Source organism: Rattus rattus, chromosome 1, assembly GCF_011064425.1.
Source record: "Rattus rattus isolate New Zealand chromosome 1, Rrattus_CSIRO_v1, whole genome shotgun sequence".
Taxonomy (NCBI): domain Eukaryota; kingdom Metazoa; phylum Chordata; class Mammalia; order Rodentia; family Muridae; genus Rattus; species Rattus rattus.
In genome coordinates this window covers 52042330-52065080 of record NC_046154.1, presented here as the reverse complement: position 1 = coordinate 52065080, position 22751 = coordinate 52042330, and the positions used below count along the sequence as shown (strand labels likewise).

Below are 22751 nucleotides of genomic sequence, written 5' to 3'. Positions count from 1 at the left end.
AGGTGCTTGACTATTGTAGGATACCCTCGCAGGCCCACGAACGAAGCTCTGCCTTTGGTGTGATGATAGAGGACAGAGGAGGTGGGCCAGATAGGGAGGGGAGCTCACTGCCATCAGCTCCCATGTTGCTGATTCACAGGGTGCCAGCAAATTAACCTAATTTGGTGATGGTGGCCAATGCGGTTTCCCAAACCTTCAGCCCAGAGCTCGCTGAAGGCAGTCGTTAGCAGATTAAGGGAGCAGATGCCAGTGCACAGAAAGCCCGTTGCCACAAACAGGGTTTTCACTGGTCCCAAGCGCAGACTGATGAAACAGGAGGCAGAGCATAATTAGGTCTCTGGGACCAGATGAGTGTCAACTGTTACTACTTAGGAGGCTCTCAGTCTGCACATTCCCATTAAAATTTTTTCCTTGGGTACTTTAAAAAAAAAAAAAGAGTATATTCCAAACAAAAAAGTAATGGGATTCCCAGACAGAAATCTGCTTAAATGGTATTAAAGCCATGGTTCAAATCAACAAAAGCCAGGAAATCCAATGTTGCCCTTTATCCAGACTGTTATACCATTTTTTTCCAATGCGCAGTGTGCCTATGGGCAGCCCTCCCTTTGAGTTTCCTGGCTCAGGCAAGTCAAATCCGCAAGTCAGTTTGAATTAGAAGAATCTGGCTTTGCCATTTAGTGGAACCATATGCCCCGAGGGCACATGCTTACTTGCCAATGCTCTTAGACCGAATCACACAGTAAGGCTGAGAGTCATGAGTTGGGTGCGTTCTCTATTCCTTCAGGTTCATGGGCTCCTGCCTTCCTCCCAGAACAAGTAGGTCACTGACACTGATAAACTTAGTGTAACATGTGTGTTGCAGTCGACATTCATCTATCTGTTCTGCTTCTTTCTCTCTTTTCACCAGACACGGCGATGACCTGATTGTCACTCCGTTTGCCCAGGTATGTAGGTATCATGCTCACCTAAACTTCACTGCCCGTGTGATTTTTAAATACAGTCCTTTGACCCTAACCAATTTTGAAACATTCTCCTTGCAGGTTCTTGCCAGCTTGCGAAGCGTCAGAAACAATTTCACCCTGCTGACAAACCTTCATGGAGCACCGAACAAGTAAGCCCCGTTGTTTTGCAGAGTTTCAGTCCCCTCCCACAAAAGCACAGAATATTAAAGGACACTGGACACAAACACTACCTAGAAATCAGCCCTACAAGCTAAGTCACAACACGCAACACATTTGGAAATACGCAGTCTAAGGGACGTGAAGTTCACTTGTGTTTCAAAAATTATCATAGCCTCAAAGGGTCATAGACTCCATGATCTTGGCAAGGGTTAGGAGAGGGCTGCAAACCCATGCATTTGACCTCTGTTTTAGAGAAGGGAATCCGGAGCGCTCGGGAATCTGGTAACTGGCTTGTGAATAGAGGAACATTGGATAGGTGGCTTGATTTTCTTGGTTTTCAGTTGGTAGTTACTGAAGCATTATCTATATTTTGTCTCTGTGAAGCCAGCCATCCATCCATCATTTGTTTGGCTTCATCCAGATTCTGATGAAGCAGATGATGTGAAACAAAGGTGGAGCCCACTTTGAACAATTACTCTCCTCTCACTCTCCTGTGTATATTTAAGTAAGTCTCCTTGCAAGAGGAAGTTGCACACTCCTGTGGCATCTCTCCTATCCTGATGTCTCCACTGTCCTGCAGGCTCCCACCAGAGTACATTATCTTACACACTATTTGTGTGACCATGCCCATCTCTGGCTAGGGAATTGCAGATGGACCACTCTTTGGGATGAAGTGTGGATGCTTATGCATTGTATCTAAGATGCCTTACAACCCAGATTAAGTGAAGTGATGGAACATTGGCTGTAGTATATTTAGGAAAAAGTAATAGTTGAACATTCCTAATTGAAAAATCCAAAATTCAGACATTTTGAACTCTGATATGATGCCAAAAATGAAGAGATCCCCTTTGGCCTTCAGTGATAGCTTACACATAGTTGCATTATAAGATTACCATTGGGTTATTTGTGGAATGTGCATGCGAAACAAATGAATTTTCTATTCAGGCTTGATTCCCATCCCTAAGATTTCTGATGATGTATATTAAGATATTCCAGAATCTGAAACATACACAGAAAGCAAATCTGAAACCTTCAACACTATGGGACACCCAGCCAATACGTGGAACCTAGAGACGTGGGTTTGGAGCTCTGCTTCCTGTTTATTCACTTATTAATCCATCCCACGAATATTTATTTCATACATACTATTCACCCATGCCTGCATGTACGAAATTGCACAAATGCTTACTGGCCATTCAGTTTATATCAAGCACTGATGATCTCATCATGGTCCACACAGACAAGGTTTCTGCCCTTTTGTGGCTTATGTTCTAACAGGAAGTGCTGGTGATTAATCAGTGAGCCGTCAGGTCATGTCTCCGGCCACATGGGCTGGAGCAACTGAGACCCAGGAGCTTTCTAACTATGCCTCTCCACACTGACTGCAGACTCTGTCTGCCAGGACTGTCTCCTTACACCTCTCAGTGTCTGATTAGCCATATTCTGACATCTTTTATGTTGAATGTCATCTTTCTCAATATGCTTTTCTGACCCTGCTGAGCCTACCTGAATGCTCTCAATTTGGCCCGAAAGCATGCTAATGACCTGGCACACTGTCTTTATGGATCATTGCCCATCAGTATACGTGTGTGTGTGTGTGTGTGTGTGTGTGTGTGTGTGTGTGTGTGTGTGTGTGTTTCTGGATGAAGAACTATTAAATGAAGAACTAATTATTTAGAAACTTTCTTGGAAATTTAGAAATGTTCTCATCCTTGCATGTTGTTCTCCACATAATTGGTTTCTGGGACTATTCGTAAGGGACACAACATTCAGTTCTACTGCTTGGGAATCATATACGCAGGCAAGTTGGTTATCTTTTCTGGGTCTTGGTTTCCTAAACCGTGAGATAAGGTTGTATGAGGATTTAGTGAATTAATATTCTGAAAGCACTTGACTGGTATACAGCATAGTGGCTGTGAGCTATTATAACTGATAATTCATCTTACTGAACCTAAAAGGGTTTTCGATTATCTCAGCAACGAGTTCCACAAGCAATAGTTGTGAAGGATATTATTACTTCCACTTTAGATAAGGAGTCAAGGCTGAGATTAAATGACCTGACTATGATCAGCCAACCACCCAGCTTCTAGTGAGCGCAGCATCCCAACTCCAGTGCTGTGCTCCTCCTATGCATAACACTTGTTGACTCCTCCTGGTTTCAGAAAAAGCCCTTGGATGGCTTGAGCATTTATGCAGAAGCAACATATGAAACAGAGGACATCAGAGAAGCTAAAAGCAAAGATCCACTAAGCCAGTCTCCTTAGAAATGAAGCCCTAGGTCAGAATGTTACAGGTGGGACGAGGAGGATGTGATGAGTAAATTGCAGAAGCTTCTTTAGAATAACCATCCTTGAGACCAAACTGATATGTTACACAGACCCAACCAGTCATGGTGCACACATGGCATTTTCAATGCTATTTGTTAGCATGGATGTAGGTGTTCCTCCTGGGTCAGTAGGATTAGAGTCAGCCTGACCCTGATAATTAATACAATGTAGCTGCATTCTTAAGAATCGGATATTCAGATAGCTGTGTATTCTGGATAACACAAAGCTCTGGTGATCAAGTATCTTAAGACACTAAATAAATGTCACATACAAAATGGACCTAGAGCCATTATCACTCATCTGTCAAACCATGACCCGCTGTGTCACATTTGTCCAAGACAAGCCATATTTATAAAAGAGAGTATGTCTCCAGCAGTTAGGCCCCGGCATCTACTGATCTTCTACAAATCCATATCTGTTTTATAGAGTTAGTCTTGCCATTTATGTGAAGACTTTTTGATTATCTTATTTTGAAATAATGTTTCCCTCTATAGCCCCAGATGACCTGGAAGTCACTAACTTATTGTGTGGCTCTGGCTGGCCTTGACCTCATGGCTACCTTCCTTTCTCAGCTTCCGAGGCACTGGTAATGCAGGTGTGAGCTACAATCTCTAGCTTCATCTCAAGTATCTCTCTAATCAGCATCAAAGGACAAAACCTCCAGGAAAGGTAGATCCTCCCGAGCTTCTCCAAGAGGAGCTGAGAGTATTTCTATGAGTTTCTGACTAAGTTTAAGCCACAAATGGACCAGCTGGAGAGCTGAGGGTCCACTGATCATACTCTACTGCTAGGTAGTCAGTGCCCACCAACAAATAAGAAAAGGAAGTGAAATTAAGATTGCCTACTAGTGGTGCACACAGCATACAGAGAGCATTCCCCCTCCCACCCACACGCATTAACTTATGTTAACAATTGGAGCAAGCTCCATGGAATTTAGAAGTTGCTTTCTGGGATATTTAACATGGGTTCCAGGGTACCACTCCCTGTCTTGAATGTAGCATTTAAGCAGTAATTATGTCCTTGGAGTGGTTTTCATGAGACATCTGGCTAGTGTGGTTTATTATGTGAAAAGGAACTCCCACACAGAACTATACTTCTCCTAACTTACGGTTTCTTTTATCTTTTGGCTCTTTGCTCTGTATAAAGCAGCCCATTGTCTGCTCCAGCTTTGCCACCCAAAGGGTAAAAATCTTAAAGTTTCTGCTGAGGAGGTTTTCTTTTACCTTAATGAAACGAGGGACCAACCTTGTATTTCTTGGACGCAAATAAAAACCTACACTTCCGTTGTCCCAGGAGTTAATTTTGAAAACTGTAGCTTTCATTTGGGGTTGTTAATCAGAGACATTTCCTTGAAGTACTTGATGGTTTCCAAAAGACCGATGGTGCTGTTCAGAGTGTTCACCACCCGGTCAGTACTTGAGATGGCCTTTTCCATCATCAATAATAACTGATATGTGTGACATACCACTGTCACACAAAGGAATCATGCCAACTTCGCATTCACAATTCTTCGAAGGTATAGTTTGATCAGAATGAACATATTCTTTGAAAATCAATAGCCATCGTCTTTAGTGTATACCTGGAAAGTCTTTCAGGGCTTTGTATATTTTGGCCTGGGATTTAAATTAGCTGAGTATCATAAAATCTTGAACGCTCAGATATGGAAAATACCTAGCCAAATTCCCTCAGAGAAAGTGAGGAAATATATGTGAGTCTGTCACACAGGACCTCACACACTGTAAATCGTCAGGAAATAGTAGTTACTGCCCGCTTTCCCCCAAGTGAGAAAGAAACTGAGGTTCGGTGAGCTACCAGGAACTACATACCTGGAAGGTGCCAGAGTCTGGATTGGGGTTAAGATTCCTGGCTTCTGTTGCAGCCCAGTTCTCTTTCCACTGCACAATTCAGGCTGAAAGCATTAACTACTGTGGCTGCAAACCTTCCTGGTTCCTGACAACATCTTCAGCAACCAGGTAAAGAATTTCCTACCATTCTGTTATGAGTTGGAGAGTGCTTGAAACCAGGCAGCAGATATTGGTTTTTTTTTTCCTTTGGGCCCATGAGTTTTCGGGCTGGCAGTCTCACGTCCTACCTACCGACGAGAGTGTGGATCCAGAAGCCATCCACTCATTAAGGCGTGCCGAGGCTCCTTTCTGGACTACTTATCAGGAAGAAGTGATCAACCAAATAATCATGGCCTCTTGCCTTTTCTCCCATTCAGGAACAATTACCTGAATGAATTACTTGAAGGAAAAGCCATGCTTTTGCAAATTAATTTCCAAGGCAAAAGAATTTACAAGAAATTTTAGAATGAATTTGATGATATGAGTAAGCTACTAAGAAAGTAGGTATTTCTAACATTTAAGAAGTCCTAGTCTGTGATCTTCCTTCACAGAAGCCTCCTGGGAAGCTCGGGAAGCTGGGTAGGACAAAAGTTCAAAGGTGCTATGAACCCATTGGTTAGGCAGCAAAATGCACATCACTCGGATGCCATGCCTGACTGCAGGGGCACAACCAGGAATGAGACCTGGTCTTTCCTTATGTTCCTCACAACTCTGCCGAGGAGACAGGCAGGAAGATGGGAGTTGAACTACAGTCTATCAATAGAGTCAGATTAGGAAGCTTAGCACAGGTGGGGACCACTCATTCCAGCATTAAGTGCAGGACTGTCTAAATACAGTCCCAAGTTAGACAAAAGAGTCAGCCTCCAAGACAGACATACACAAAGGCACAGCAAGAAGAGAGAGCATGCGCAGCCTACAAACCACGACAGAGCACCAAGGCACCTTGAGGGATTAGAGAGAGGAGGGACAATTTTCTATGAGGAATATAATATCCTTTTGAAGATTTGCAATCTTCAAAGGTAGGTGAGTTCCCCAACAAAAGAATGGCCTGGACATGAGCAAGAAAGAAGCAGACTGAGTTCAAAGGAAAGGAAGAGACCCACCTGGGCCTGAGCAAAGTGTACATGAAAGTTTCATGGGTCTGTTTAATCCAGCATGCCATTCAGTGAGTGTTACTGAATCGTTGGCATATAAAGGCTTTCTCGGGTAACATCCTAGGACCCAGTAGTGAACAAGTCTTCCCTTGCCTACATAAAGTTTACCTTTAATCTAGGGAGTTATGTATCAAACCCTAATTAGACCGTTCATATTTTAATTACAATTTTGGAGTTCAGCAAGGAAGAAGTATGAAATGCACGGGAGCCCACAGCCAGCCTGTGGTCTGAGATGAACTGCCAGGCAGAGGGGAAGTCTAGTGATAAACTGGAGATGTATGGTCAGGACAGAAAGCCGAAAAGGCTTTGTATGTCGAGCTTGGAATGGAATGCTTCAATTTCCCTGAAGCAACAAGAAACACCACAGCAAACAAAACGGACAAACCAAATCCCAAGTCTCAGGATTAGCACAGAAGTGTCCAGAGAATGGCATGATGAAAATAAAGAATCTAACACTTTGGATTCAGAAAGACTTGGCTTTGAATATTTCCCTGCCAGTTGGAAACCACCATGTGTGCTATAGCGTGTTTCTCCCATCTCCTGATCCCTAAAGTTGAAAGATAACATTCGCTGTCAAGGACACTAAGAAATGTCAAGTGTGGTGTCCAACGGAGAACAGCAATCTTGGCATGAGGATTCCCCTACCCTGTCACACATGAAAATCAGATGCTACAGAGAACATTGCTCAGCATCTCAGTCAGGCCATGGTGGTAGCTATGGACCCTGTCCATGGATTTGCAGCTACGTAAAAAGCTCTACATGGAGCTTCTCTTATCCCCAGGGGAAGGTGATATCTGGGAGAAAAGTCATATCTGTGGTTACCCCACAAGCAGAGGCTTCCTCAGCCATGGGCTATCATGCTTTTCTCCGTCATTTAGAATTTGACCTCTCTCTCAGACCTGCCGGTGCACAGGGAATCAAAGAGGGCTTTAAAATGTAGATCCCTAGGCCCTCCACCAGACATGTGAAGATGGACTCCTCATCGGTGAGAAAGGTATTTATTAAATAACTCCCCAAATGAGCTGATGTCTGCTTATGTTACCAGAGGTTGCTAGAATCAAAATCTGGGTCCTGGCTGAGTGGGGTGCTATACATTCACAGCACACCAATTAAAGAGACAAATACTTCTTTTCAAAGGCAGAAAAAGGAGATGTATTCAATGTAGCAACACTGGGAGGCAATTCAGTGGCACCTCCTTCCTCACGCATACACAAGACCATCTTCAGGCTCCTGACAGTATTGTTAGGTTAAATAGAAGGCTTGAGGGGCCCATCACTAAAGAGCTCTGCTCAAGCTGTAGTCAAGCCCACGACTGATCCATCCATCTCAGCTCCAGGTCTGACAAATCCTTCTTCTCTCTCTTCTGGGGAAAGTCCCAATTCTTGGAGTCCATTGTCTCAGTAGTCTAATTGTCAAAGGGATGGGCACAAGTGTCTGTCTTTAGGATAACTTGACTAATGTCAGGACATGTAGACTCAGAACTACTGGCCTGTATCTCTTTCTTGATCATTACCGACATCCTATGCGGGTTAGTGGGACAGACTATTGTCAGGGCTTCTGAAGGGGCACCTGAGACCATCCGTGTTGGCAGCATGTGAGAGCTTTCTAAAAATGCAGGCCTATCTCTCCACTGCAGACCACTGCCCGGGACCCCAGAGGCAATGCTGACTGTAGGTCACTGCTTTGAAACCCCAGAGACAAGGCTGTTTTTGGTCTACTAGATCGGAAGACCAGAGGCAGACTGGAGCAAAATATGCTAAAACGTACACCTGGTGGATTCCTCTGATGTACTCTGAAGTTAGAGGCCACGGTTGTATACTTGCACAGGGAGGGCCTCCAGCAATGCACTGGGAATCTGGGAGAGTCTGACGGAGAAATTCTGCCAAACACTAGAAGACTGATAAGACCAGCAAAGGGCGGGGTGGGGGGAGCAGACAAGAAAAGCTAGTACGAAAAGCCTATGAGATAGCATATTCTTCTAGCTCTAGCCCTGAGGGGCAGAAACAGATTTCAGAAACTTGGCCAGTCAGCTTAGTGGGAAGGACAAGTTCCAGCTTCAGTCAGAGACCCTGCCTCAAACACTAGATAGATAAGTATTTAGGGGAAATATTTTGACCTCATTCTCTGGCCTCCGTCCATTCCTACATGGACAAGGATATACTGCAAGCACACAAGAATAAGCGTTGTTGCATTCTTACTGGAATATGTGTTGGCTTGCTTGTTTCATTTGCCTCGTATGATGAAAATTAACACCTTCATTCCTCCATGAAAAGCCAGTGCTTCTAGTTAAGAAACAAGGATCACTGTGGGTGAGTTTCTGTGTATGTATAGCATTTGCCACATGATTCGTCCTCCCCAAGGTCTCAGTTTCCCAAGGTGCAAATAATATAGGTTCTGAACAGACACATCTCTCAGTGTGCCTCTGGCTGTGACTTTCTGTCCTCAAAGAACTGGGATCCATGTTGATTTCTGGACCAAGACCTAAGCAACCGTCTTTTTCTGAGAGCCTCTTCTAGAAACCTGAAATGGAGGGGCTGGCAAGGGACCTGAGGTAAACAACTTCCTTCCTGGGGAGTTGCTGCATCCTGATGCTGTGCAGAGGGAAATTCCAGGCCATCTGGATGTGAGAGAATTGCAGTCATCTACCCCTGTTTCAGGAACCTGCCTTCCGGTGATAGCCTTATGTCACTGGATAGCTCATTAAGCCCTGGAAATCTCCCGGGCATCAGGGATCACGGAAGAGTGGGGGGCTTTTCAATGCATACTCAGCCTCTTTTTCTGCTTCTCCACAGGAGGTCGCCAGCGGCTAGTCAGGCTCCAGTCACCAGAGTCAGCCTGCAAGGTAGGCCTCCTCCGGAGATCCATGTCTGCATTCCAAAGCAATTATTTGAGACTGTTATTAGAGTAACAGTCTTTATATGCACACGGTAACCCTCAGAAGCATGTCACTTGGTGACTTTTTTTCAACAGTGTATTGGACCTTCACCCCAAGTGAAGCCCCACTAAAAATACTTTGAAACAAAGTGTCCACTGTATGCCTAGGGCTTCACAATTAAGTGTGGTCCTGCTGCTTCAAGAGAAGGAGACAGAGGTATGTCAGGAGTGCAACTTGACCTTAGCTTGCTGACCCCAGTGACCTCAAGGAGTGCTAACCACAAACATTCCTCAGCTGGATGCCCGCATTAGCCTAAGGTCTCCAAGGCCCCATTAATGGATTTCCCCTTAGCATCAGCTATAGCTACAAGTTGCTCTACATTCTAGCCAGGTGTGAAACCAAAGGTTCTTTCCAGGTCACAAAGCATTTCTCTGGGAGGTCATCCAGCTTTGTTCCTCTCATCTTTCAGTTATGAGCATCTGCTCTTCCTGTGTATTGAAATCCACTGAGACTAAGAGCCACCTTGAAGGAACGCCATAGAGATATGTCCAATATGTATTTGTCTCGTGCAACCACCAAGGTGACTTCAGTGAAGTCCATGAGTTCTGCTCCCTTGAACCTGTCCCACTCTTAAAGCAGGGGAGTTCAGCAAAACACCACTAGAAACTAAGATACACTCGGCATGATTTCTAACAGTGCTGGTCTCCTCCATACTCAGATATTTCCTCTTCGGATGTTATGTTCTCTTAGTATGACAGCCATAAAGTATCTCAGAAGTGTTATAAATTTCTAACTTCTGAGCGAAGGGAACAAAGGCAGTGCGTTCCATTTGCTTCGTTGGCTTCTGAAGCACTTACGGAATATGCTTTTAAAACTTTTAGAAGGGAAAAGACGGAGGAAAAAAAAAGTTGAAGAAAGACATGAAGCAAGGTGACTGTAGACCAGAGCCCTGTGATATGAGCTAGAAAGAAGGAAACAGTGTTCTGTCCACAGACTTCAAAACCTCGGCGTGTTGATGGGCCACTTCCCTTAGGTATAAAAAGAAACAGAGTAGCATCTTAGGCTGTAGCTGTGCTAGATGCTGAGGAGATCAAAGGAGCTGTTTTGAACCGCCCGTTGTTTCATCTTATTGGCCTGCCCAGGAGGCGGCTTTGTTTGCCAATTCTACCAACATATTTCTGATACCAATTTGAATATTTACAATACATTTCCTGTTTCTTATAATAAATATGGACACATACCAGGAGGTTGCATGGCATTTATGGTTCTATAAATTAACTCATTAGCAAAAACACTGTTTGAAAGATGTTTTATGACTATTGGCACAGACTAAGCGGTGGCAACAGGAGCTTTCCTAAGTGCCTTTGAAAACAATGGAGCAAAAAAAGTAAGGATGCCTCTTAAGGCAATTTGTTTTTGTCTGTCTTTGTGGCAAACTACAACAATCCTGGGTTTTCTCTGGGAAGAGGCGGTGGTGGTACCAATTATTACGTAATTACTGGTTTCGGAATCTTCTCAACGGTAAACCACAGCCAGAAGAGGAGAGAGGAGACACACATCCCGTGTTTTGTTCTTATTATCAGCTGAAATAAGTCGGGCAGATTTTTCCTGTTATTTTAATATTTATCAGCATATGACAAAGAGGCATGTTTAAATAGAAACTTTAAAGGGGAATGAAAAATGCACGGCTTTGAGCAAACAGCATGGAGCACTGGAGCACTGCTTTACAACCTAAGTTTTCATTGAAAACTTATGAAAGAAAATCAGCTGTGTATTTCGAAGTACTGAATTTGAACTCGTACATTTTGATAAAAATAGAGGGTTTAAGAAGTACAAGACGCTGGCTGGAGAGATGGCTCAGAGTTTAGGAGCATACTGTCTGTTCTTCTAGAGGTTCTGAGTTCAATTCTCAGCAACCACGTGCTGGCTTACAACCATCTGTCATGGGATCTGATGCCCTCTTCTGGCCTGCGGGCATACATGCAGGCAGAATGCTGTGTACATAATAAATAAATGAACCTGAAAAGGGAAAAAAATGTACGAGGTGATAGTTTGAACATATTCAGCAATGGAAGCAAACAGGAGAAGTCACGTGGCAAAAGATGACTGCCTGCAGCATCATCCCCTCCTGTTTCCCCAACCCCTTCTTCTCCTCTCTTCTCCCCTCCTCTTCTCCCTCCTACTTTTTCCTCTCTGCATGTTCTTTCTCTTCTTCTTGTGCTCCTTCTTCTGCTTCTTCTTCATCCATATAAATGAAATGTGATTCTTCAATTCCAGTGAATTCTTCCAATCCAGGCGAGGTCCCTACACTTACAGTGGGAGACACTGGGTGACGAAATCTCTCAGCCTGAGCTAGCTTTTCTCTCTGTTGCACCACATTTTCAGTTCCTAGGGCTCAACAGGAAAGGCTTGCCTTTGAAATGAAAACTTTTTGTTTTTATTTGGCACAGTTGTTTCTATTTTGGCAAGAATTTAATTCTGGGGTGCACTATGGTTCCCCAGTGGTGTGTCTGTCCCATTGGAACCTGGGCTCCTAAGGGCAGAAACTACATCTTTCTCATCTCTTTGTCTGTATAGTGTGGTAAATTGTGTCTACATAGTAGGAACAGAGTAAATGCCAAACTGGTCAGAACTACATAAAAAGGTTGGACTTTATTTGAAGGAAAGTGCTCATAAAGACAAAATGTAATAATAAGCCAACAGCACCGTGTCTCGGGAAAGTATTTGCTTCTGTTCTTGTTTCACAGTCTTTATCACAGTCTTTTCACTGTACTGAAATTACAAGGTGTTGGGGTTTATGTTTGCCATGTGTTTATGCAGTTCTGAAAAAGAAAGAATAAAGCCTAAGAAGGTGACATTTTGCTGACAAAACAAGAAAGCCACAATTCAAAAATGGAGGACTAAACCCAGATAGAGTGGTTCCAAAGCCTGAGCAGGCAGGTCTGGGAGGCCACAGTGAATCCTCGTGAGTGTGTTGAACATCCTGAGGTTAATGAGCAGCTTGACTTAGACAGCAGCATCACTTTCTTTTGAATCCGTAAATTCTTGGGTTTTTTTCTGTATAGGGCTGAAAGAGAAAGGAAAAGAATAGAATAAAAGAAAATAAAGTCTAAAACAAGGCAGGAACTTGAATTCTTTCACCTGGACATCTTCAATATGGAAGACTGAAAAACTCAAGATTTCCCCCAAGGAAAAACAAATCAAATCATTGAAAAAAAACAAAACAAAACAAATTAATTTGTGTACATATGTGTGGTCAGGTGACAACTGCCCTGCTTTCCCCATACCCTCTATCCTATGCTCGTGCATACATTTTGTCCATGCTTTTGACTATGTCATGAGAGAACTTACTGAGAAAATCAGTTGCTAAGTGACCACTGCCTATGCAGAAGGAATTTTTTCCTGCACAAAAAGATTAGAAAAGTGTTGTTTTTTTTAAACTCTCACCTCTGAGTCACATAAATGACTTGATTTACAACAATATCATGTATAGAATTTTGTAGCAGCCAGCATAACATGTGAAGTAGGGTATTCTATCATAATATTTTATCTAAATCCATTGGTGCAAATCATAAATATCACCATTTGTAATAGAGCTGTTTTTTTCAGTAACCCAGAAGTTGATGGATCATCCAAAATGGCAGCCAACCATGTCAATGAGATGACTAAAGAGCTGGTCTCCAGGCCAGACTGCTGCAGCGCCTATCTCAGCCTGGGTGTCTGTAGCATTAACTGTGGTGATTTTCAACATGAGACAATTAAAAAAGATTTCAAGGAAAGAATGTATTTGGAGAAATAGGATGAGGAAGCAGAAGTCTTCCAGTAAGGCGTAAAATGTGCTGACATCTGAGCAGCAGCCTTAATTAAGGTTTCCCCAAGCTCTGGGGAGGCCATGTCTTCTAACACAGCTTTGGAGCCACTCTGGAAGGGACGACACTACAGCTGATAAAGTGAAGCCTATTTCTCCACACGACTCCTCATACATCTTCACTTCATTCTGACTATTTCTGAGATCTAAGTAGATGTGCCAGATGCCCATTTTACTCAAGAAATAGAGCAGGGGCTTGATACATGGTCTCTGACCCTGAACAACTCACAAAGTCAAGTCTTTGCTAGAACTCCCAGGGCTGGGATGAGAGAGACTGCTGTATATGGGCAGAGGTCTCTCTGAGGACCACGGCTACAGCTTGAAAGCTGATCCCTGTCAGATAACTAGAAAGGGAGGCCAGTACAAGCTGAACCTTTGCTTGGTTTCTGCATTAAGCAAGAACTGTCAGGCAGGATTACAACACATGGGCAAACAGAAATAAGAGCAACCATCTTATCAAGGCCCTGACCACTCAGGACAAAGGAGGTCCTGAAGGAAATTACACAGAGAAAAGGGGAAAATTAAAGAGCAGACATTTTCTTCAGTGTTCGGTATGATGTGTGTAACCTGAAATGCTGGGGCAAGGTACTCAGTTACATACTGTATGTAAAGAGCCTGTATATAAAAATGAAGTCATAGAATAGAACTATACCAGAAAAGCTGGGAAATTTTCAAGATAGTTCCACAAATGGTCTGAAAGAACCTGTCTTGTCTAAAATAGCCATCCTGTAAACACTTACCCCAGAACATGGACGCCGAGCTGCCTGCACTGGCTTGCAATTATTTCATATATGCCTAAATTTAAGGATGGGTAACTGCAAAATCATTAGTAAGGCAGCTGAAGTGAGAATGCTTAAAACTGTTCCCTTGAGGGAAGACAGCTAAAAATAAGGTCCTGCTTATTAGTGGTCGCTTTTCCTTGTTCAGAATTAATTTCTTCATTTAGTAGGAAAAGTTTTTCCTCATAGTAATCACGACGTGGGGGACTAGCAGCTTCTAGTCTCTCAGAATTTGCAGAAAGAGCCAAGTCCATTCCTTGCAGACTCCACATCGTGTTTTCGCACTGCTGAGAGACACCATCCACCCCCTCCCCCTGAAAGCTGGAATCATGCATGTTAGTAAGTATTTCAGTTATGCCATTGACGTCAATGGAGTCATTAAATAGATTGCTGGCCCTCCCAGAGGCAAATCACTGCCAGGGACCTAGATACAGACACTTTTTTTTTTTTTTTTTACAAAGACAACCATCAGGTTTTGCTATGAGAGAAAACGAAAAGTTTACACTGTAGCCGACTTGTCTCCAAACAGTTTCTTTTTGTCCTTTGCATTTTAGTTCCGGTCTTTCTTTCTTTTTGGTTACAGTAGACTCTAAAAAGACACCCAGATATTGTTGCCTAAATGATTTGTGCACAAATGTATCTCCTGTAATTGAGACCATAGAGGAAGATACTGAACTTTGAAAAAAGGAGTCTCTACGACATTTGCTCTGTTCAGCCCATCTCGATGCTAATTCAGTGGCATACATCGTTCTAGCCAAATCACTGTTGTCTGCTGCTGAAGTTGTTTGACGTTTGGATCCTTAAACAAACAGCTTCCTTCAAAGAGGCACACAGTTCGCCTTTTCTGCTGCTCCTGCATGGCTCAAAGCTGTAGCCCTCATCTCTGAATCAATCTTTCTGCAGCTGGTTCGGCGGTGGCACTGAGCCTCTGTAGCAAAGGGTGGAGGAGGAAGCCCGGAAGACAAACTAGTTCTCATGGCTGCTTCATCTGCAGCAATGCACCCCCACAGGAGGCTATCCACGTGCCTGTGTCCTCCCAAACCCCAGCTGCTGCCCGCCTCAAGCCTGATCACGCAGCAGCTTCCAGGCCTGTCAGAGAAAAGCCCTTCAGGACACAGCTGCCTCTTCCTGGGAATGCCTGCTGGCTCTGTTTACCTGAGCTGCAGTTGGAATGTCTGCCAAGGACTCACTCCACACCTGGACTTTTCTACCACCGAGGCTCAGCTTGGAGCCAGAAAGCTACCTTCACCATCTACCATGCAGGCTGTAGAAAGTACAACTTCAATCCTTGCCCCTATGCTCCGGGAACTGTTCCGTTCCTTCATTTATCAGTAGGGGTGTATAGAAATGCTAAACACTTGAAACTTTTGGTAATCCTTCTTGAGTCAGACAGAGACCAGGTTCCAAGCCCTTCCTGCTCTATCCGCTCTATCTGCTGGCTTGGGAGAACCAGGTCCTTTAACCATTTTTTTCCTAGCCTTTTCTTCACTCCTGCAGTAAAGGACTTTATTTTCCTGTACTTAAAACATTATAATCACCTTCCAAAGTGGTTTGATGTCCACAGTGTTTGCATATTCTGACCCTGCCTTCTTTCTGGTCTGGCAGGCTTTTTCTAAACCCCATTGTTGATTGTTTTGTTATTGTTTTGTTTGGGTTTTGGGTGGTGTGTGTTTGTGTGTGTGTGTGTGTGTGTGTGTGTGTGTGTGTGTGTGTGTGTGTGTGTGTCTGTCTGTCTATCTGTCTGTCTGTCCTTGCCTCCCTTATGGCCCCACCCCTACATTGCTCAATTCGTGGTTCTGTGAGCAAAACATGCCAGCCTCCTGCCTCCTGCCTTTCCATACTGACTCTTTTCCCAGGTCTGTATTTGTTTTCTGCTTCCTGAATTCTGGAGCAAGGATTAAAATAAACATGTATTTTCTATCTAAGGCCTAGTATATAGTCTATGTGTAGGGAATACCTCATGATTTATCCATCTCCATCTGGAATGTACATTTAAGACTACTTATCCGGCACCTTCACCATGTGTCCCTATACAGGTCTATTCAATTATCTCAGAAACTTTTAACCAGCGTCTCAACATCTCAAGACAATACTTGAAATATCTTGTTTCCTTCCCTAACGGAACGATGAGCATCTCAAATTCATATATGAATCCACTTGTTTTATCCTCCCAACTAAGAATGTAGAAACCTCACTGATGTCCAATAAACACTAATGCAATGAGAAAATAGCAGTGAACGATTGCCCAAGCTTGAGTCCGAAACATCGGAGGAGCTCAGCTGCTTCCTTTGCTTTGTCCAGGCTTGCCTAAACCTCTGCTGACTCTCGGAACATGCGCACAGTGTTGAAATCCCTGGCTAACCTTGAAGGCACGTGATGCTCAAGGCACGTGAAGTGAAACCTGTGCTATCACTTGAGCACGAAGTAACTAAGTTACAAGAAATAGAAAGAAGCAAAATATCTGCATGTAGCTCATCATAATAAACAGCGCCATTCTCTCAGTGCCCACCACAGTGCCACAGAATGGGTCCTTAATAGCATATGGAGTTGAACTGAGCTAGGAATCTGGATCGGTCTCGCCAACAAATTATTCTCCAAAACTTTGCTTTCTTATCTGGAGAAGGGGCACTTTAATTTTCTATCTCATAAGATTACTGCTAGAGTAAATAAGAAAGGCTATGTTGGAGTGGTTATGAGTGAGCTAGAATACTCGTTCCAAATTCTAGCTCTATCTTGTGACCTTGGGACAAATTACTTAATCTCTCGTGTCTCAGTTGCTTCACTTAGGAATTAGAATACAAAGTGCATATGCCCTATAAGCTACTTAGATGGATTAAATGACGTGACACAGGCAAAACAATGAGAAAATTGCAATTGGCCTTCTAGAGCCTGTGTCACATGACCTCAGCATGCCTCACGTGGCCTAGTTCATAGCAGATGGTCAGTATGGGAGAGCTAAGAATCCAGAACTTCTGCTATCAGTAGGGAACCAGAACAGAAAGCACATTGGAAGGTTCTGGTTGACTTCCCTTCCATGGTAATATGGTATGCCCTTCCTCCTCCCCCATATCTGTAGTTTCGGGTTTTTTTTTTTTTAAAGGTTTCAGTTATCCTTAGTCAACCTGGTCCAAAAGTAATAACGTGAAAATTCCACAGAGGGGGAAATTTATAAGCTTATAGTCATACGGCCTTTTGAGTATGGTGATGACGATGTTGCATCCCGACCCCTCCTGCCTGGGGTGAGTCTGCTCATTCTGCAGATCCATGACTTACGATCTACCTGCCCATTAGTTCCTCAGACACCTTCTGGGCTGTGAGATTGGATACTGGGCTATCACGGTGCCTGTCTTCAAGTAACCCCACCTCACTTACTACAGAAACAATTCTATTCTATCATTCACTGCTGCCGATCTCCAGCTGTGCCTAACTCTTAAATAAAATTTCATCACAGGTACATGACCATAGGAACAAACAACACGTGCAGGGTTCGTTTGGCACTTCCTGCAGTTCTTGCCGTATCCTGGGGTCTTGAAAATATGACTTCTGAAGATAATGGGGGATGCTGTGAGGCCTGAAGGGAAGCTTTCTTAGTTTAAACACTGCCCTTCTCCCATTTAAAAAAAATCAAAATCTGGTTATGTAGAAATCGACTCAGAGTTGAAGACAGGATTCCCTGTGACATATATTAAAGACAGTAAGAGGGAGAATGAGCTAATAACAAACATGTCAGGATACTGAGCCTGGCTATTACCCCTGAAGACTGCCAAGAACAGCAAATGGCTGTGAGAAGCCAGAACTCGGTTCTCTGAGCTTTCTCTTGCATAAACCTATGGGGATGTCACTTTGTGAGATAACCTGAGTACAGTCACACAGCTCACCGTCACTGTTTAAGTCCAGCCATCAGGGTTGACACGCACCTTCCTAGGCACAGGTTTTCCCAGCACAGGCAGCTCAGCAGGGAGTAGAATTGAAGCCAGCTCAGAGCTGCCTTTTGGAGACAGGTAAAATCCTAGTATCAGAACACCACATGGGAAGGTGGTGGAGGTCAAAGAGACTCTGGCACCTTCTGGAAAAACAGAACTTACTGCTGGGACAGGGAAAGATCCCTCATGCACAGCCTGGCTCCCTGCTCCTCGCCACATAGTGCTTAGCCTATAGAAGGATGAAAATGAAACGTTGCTAGGAGAATGTCATAGAGGAAGGAAGGGGGCCTTCTTAGTGTCCCTTTCTACTCCCACATCCTTGCGACAGCAGGATCCAAGGGACAGGATGGGTTCTGCTTGCTTCTGATCATTGTGGGCTGATTCTAGAGCTGTTCTCAGAAACCAGGAGAATTTCAGGGAAGTGTTTCACTGGAGAGAAGAGAAACAAAGCAGGGACTGTCCCCTTGAAATAGAGAACAGGCAATAGAACTCACTGGATCTGAGCTTATTGTCTTGACTTCCTCTCATCCGGAGCTGTTGACAAGGACCAAGAGTGACACTCAGTCGTCTGTGTACATTTCTCATCCCTTTCTTCACTGTCTATGAAGTGAGCTGAGGACACGGTGGTCATCTGACTCATTTCACCAGCAGAGGCAGCCACAACAGATTTCCCCCAACTGTACTCTGATCTTCACACTTCCAGGGTCTGGTGTCTAGCATGAAATATTTCCAAAGCCCCACAGGTCTGCCTCTGACAGCAAGAGAGGAAAGGAACTAGTAATGACTATCTCTAGGTGCAGGCACTATGCTGCGTCCTCTGGATCTGTGATCTACCACCTACTGTCTCTGCAGGCATCGCTCCTCACAGATTGCAAGGACAGCTCAGGGAAGAGCCTGGGCTTGCTCAAGACAGCAGGTTAACAAGTGATAGGTCAGAACTGAGATCTAGATCTTTCTTTCTTGAAAGCGCATGATCTCTGCACGCACAGGCACATACACATACATTTACACATAATGGAGACATAATAAAAATAATATCTTTTCCTAAAGGTTGGGGGGGTGGCTTTGCAGTTAGAAACAGGCCCTGCTCCTGGTACCTCCAGCTTTAGAGAATCCAGTGCTGCTTTCTGGAGTCCAAGGCACCTGAATTCACACGCAGACAAACACATATACACATAATTTTAAAATGCTGAAAATGATTTTCTGTTTTAAAGAAAGCCTGTGTTCGTTCCTCCTGACCCTAGCTAGTGTCCACCCTCTACAGTAACCTCTGCTGTTTTTCATAGTCCAGTACAGACCTCCTAAGTACTTGCACCAAGGTGAGCTTGATATCTGTAATGAAAGAGGGTACATGATACTATAACTATGTTCTACTTTGTCACAGGTAAAAGTAGGGACACTGCTAAAACCTATTAGAGCTAGGGCACTGTTTAAACGAGTCTTTATGCGTAAGTCATTTATAACTCATCTGGCATCCAGTATTATTTAACACCATCTCTAATTATTGTTATCTGTTATTATGTGGACTGAAATAGGAGACACAAGGAAGAGCTTTGTCAATAAGTGACCTTGAACTTGAGCCTGGAAGACTGAACAGAACTAGATGAATGCTCACTGAGGGACAAACCAACACCTCAAAAGTCCTTCACCCATAGACCCTAGTGGCTGCAGCCACAGGGAACCTGTGAACCTTTTCCACAGGTGGGAAAGGCTGGGAAGGCAGGAGGGGCACCGTACTTTCTGGTTGTGAATGATAAGTAAACTTTATTCTCAATTTACTTGGGAACCATGGAGAATGAGACTGGTATGAGATGATTTGAGTTGTAAACACAGAGCTTCAGTCTGAGCCACAAGGCAGACTGTGATTAACAGGGCCTGTGTGTTCCCAGGACCTGAACCTCTTCCACCATAATAGTTAGTCCAGCTCCACCCCCACCCCCTTTGGAATTAAAAAGCAGGATCTGGAACTAGTATTCCTGTGCTTTAGTCCCTCTATTTTTTTTTTCCTGCTCTGTGATTACAGATGAATGACTCAATAGGTCTGGGTCTGATTTTCTCATCTGAATAATGGATCATCATAAGATCAGAATTAGTCAATCATATTTAAAGACATTAGTGTTTAGTACTTGAGCAAAGACACCAAATGGGTGCTAATTGGTTGTAGAGTTCTCTCTCTCTCTCTCTCTCTCTCTCTCTCTCTCTCTCTCTCTCTCTCTCCTCTTTCTCTCATTTTTTTTCTTTTTTTCGGAGCTGGGACCAAACCCAGGGCCTTGCGCTTGCTAGGCAAGTGCTCTACCACTGAGCTAAATCCCCAACCCCCCTCTTTCTCTCATTTTTAAACATTTACCACATACATTTATTTATTTGTTTATGTGTATCCACATGCATACTCATAAAATTGAGACAGCTTATAGAAGACCTTTTCTTTCATCTTGTGGAGACCTGAGATAGAACACAAGCTGTAGGCTTGTCAGGAAACACCTTTACTGGCTGAGCCATCTCACTAGCCCCAAAGAGGGCTTTCTTGAGTCAGGGTGCATTCAGATAAGGAAGTGTTTTCTCTCAGCCACAAAGAACCTGCAGGACTTGGCAACTGTTCAACTGTTACAGCTTTGGGGAACTTGAAGCAATGTCTGAGGGGTAGGATTAGTTTCGAAAGCTTGGGATGACAGCACACACTGCCATCTACTAACGGCATGGAAGAGCCTTTTCATTCTCTTTGGGTATATAACTGTTTCCCTAGCTGCTCAAGATAAGCCCACACTTCTTTACTCCCGATCCTCTATTTCAGGAAAGGACAGGGGTTTAGAAAAGTTAATCATCCCAGGAGAACCTAACACAGCTAGCCAAGCCAAGCCAATATTCACGAGAAGGAAGTGTGGAGCTCTGCACCGGAAGAGACTTTTCACACATTTGTAAGGTCAAGTCTTCTAGGTATTCGGTGACTTACTGCTAAGCATGTCTTTTCTTCTGCATGCAGCTACCCAGGGTAGTCACCTTGACAGACACTGACTCCTCCATGTCTGCCTGCTGCAGTCAGTCAAGTGTGCCTTGAGCTGGTTTGTTACTTTTTTGTTTCCAGAGAAAATAAGGGTTCCTCAGAAGAATTTTTGTCAACACAGTAGGTCTCTACTCCTGGTGATCTATTTTTTCCTTTTTCCTTCTCTCATAGAGAGTTCAGCTGTCTTCCCGCAAGGGCTCCTATTCCTTCCCTCCTACTCCTACAACCCCCAGTCTTCCCAGTTACCTTCTATATCATCTTCCCAAAGCAAGCAGTTCAAATTGCTGCTTCTGGAAAGCTTTTTCCTACAACCTGCTGTGGGTAGCTGTTCTCAGTTCATTCACCTTACGTGAGATCAAGCATAACCTTTCTTTCCCTATCACCCATTCATCCAGTTTGATAAATATTGCTTAAAAATATCTTCTAGAAAAGAAGAAGTGAAGTTCTCATAAAATAGACCCAGATCCTGATCTGAGTTTACACAAGAACTGCATAAACAGGGGCTTCTTTAATTTCAGTTTCCCAATTTAGATCCATGCTTATGTGCAAAATAGCTGTACAGTAATTTGCTACAGGTTACTGGTTAAGTAAAGGGTACCATGTAGTCCTGACAAGTTGATACCTCAAACCAGTTTTATTATGGGAACCGACCACCCACCAAAGCATACAACCTGTTTCATAGAGTAGCCCAGCTCGAATGATGCCTACTGGTTACAGGTTAGATGTTTAAAGTCGAGAAAATGAAAGTCTCCATGGTGCCCAACATCTTGCTTCAATTTCAGTTCACAGCATTATTTTAGAAATCAGGTGTGTGTGTGTGTGTGTGTGTGTGTGTGTGTGTGTGTGTGTGTGTGTAAGGCCAGAAGTGCAAAGGTTTGTGTTTGCACACCTGGACAGCATGTGCATTAGCTGCAGTGTCACAAAAAATGTTATTGTTCTCACTTACCACTCTACTTGGGCAGCCGATCATAAGAGAAACCTGTGGGCCTCAACTTTACCAAAACCTACTTTCTAGATCTCAGAACCAATTACTGAGAAACTCAGTTGAGATTAGTTAACTTTCAAAAGTTAATTTGTCCAGGAATGTCTTGAGGGAGATTAGTGTGCCTGGAAGGTCCTCTTTATGTACATTGTTGAGATCAGCAGTGTAGGGTTCAAGCCTTCTCTTCAGAATTTGGAAATTCCAATCTGACTCACAAAGTGATCTTTCAAACACCTTCTTTTTCAAGTCTGGACAAACATTCTTCAGCATATGTTCCCAGAGTCTTGTGTTCCTGTCAATCAGAATGCCCGTGACACTGTGCAAAACCCAATAACTTCTCTCCTTTCTTCATTCCAAACAGTGTTGGCAATGGCTCCCAGCTTGAGTTCTCAGAGATGAGCAACTCATCATGGGCAGTATGTGCCTTTTAGACAAGTGTCAGGATAGCACAGACTATCATACACCTGGACACCACCTCCCTCCCTCTCTGCCTTACCTCACTCTTCTTTCTTTCTTTCCTTCTTTCTTTTTTTCTTTCTTTCTTTCTTTCTTTCTTTCTTTCTTTCTTTCTTTCTTTCTTTCTTTCTTTCTTTCTTTCTTTTTTTCTTGCTATGTAGACCAGGCTACCTCAGGACTCCTGTTCCTTCCATCTCTGAAGAACTGAGATTACAAACATGGGGCCCTCCCCCAACTCCCATGTATCTTTTGGTGAAGAGCTGCATCAGCAGGTTACTGAGGGAACACAACTGTGGGAGCTTCCGGTAGCTTAATGAGTCAGCAACTCACCATGAGTTTTTGCCCCCAGGTCTTGCCTTTTCTTCAGGTCTTGAGCCACTTGTTTTGCTAGAGTCCTGAAGACACTTACTTCCATGTCCTC

At 43.6% G+C, this 22751-nt stretch overlaps 1 protein-coding gene across 2 annotated transcripts in view; it reads left to right on the top strand.

The window, feature by feature from the left end:
- Positions 1–22751, top strand: part of Pde4b (phosphodiesterase 4B) — a 535922-nt gene that overhangs the window by 426060 nt on the left and 87111 nt on the right. For both annotated transcript variants that reach the window (XM_032901648.1, XM_032901656.1), the window contains 3 exons: positions 908–944; positions 1041–1111; positions 9239–9288. In XM_032901648.1, the coding sequence (XP_032757539.1) occupies positions 908–944; positions 1041–1111; positions 9239–9288 (158 nt within the window). The remainder of the gene's footprint in view (positions 1–907; positions 945–1040; positions 1112–9238; positions 9289–22751) is intronic.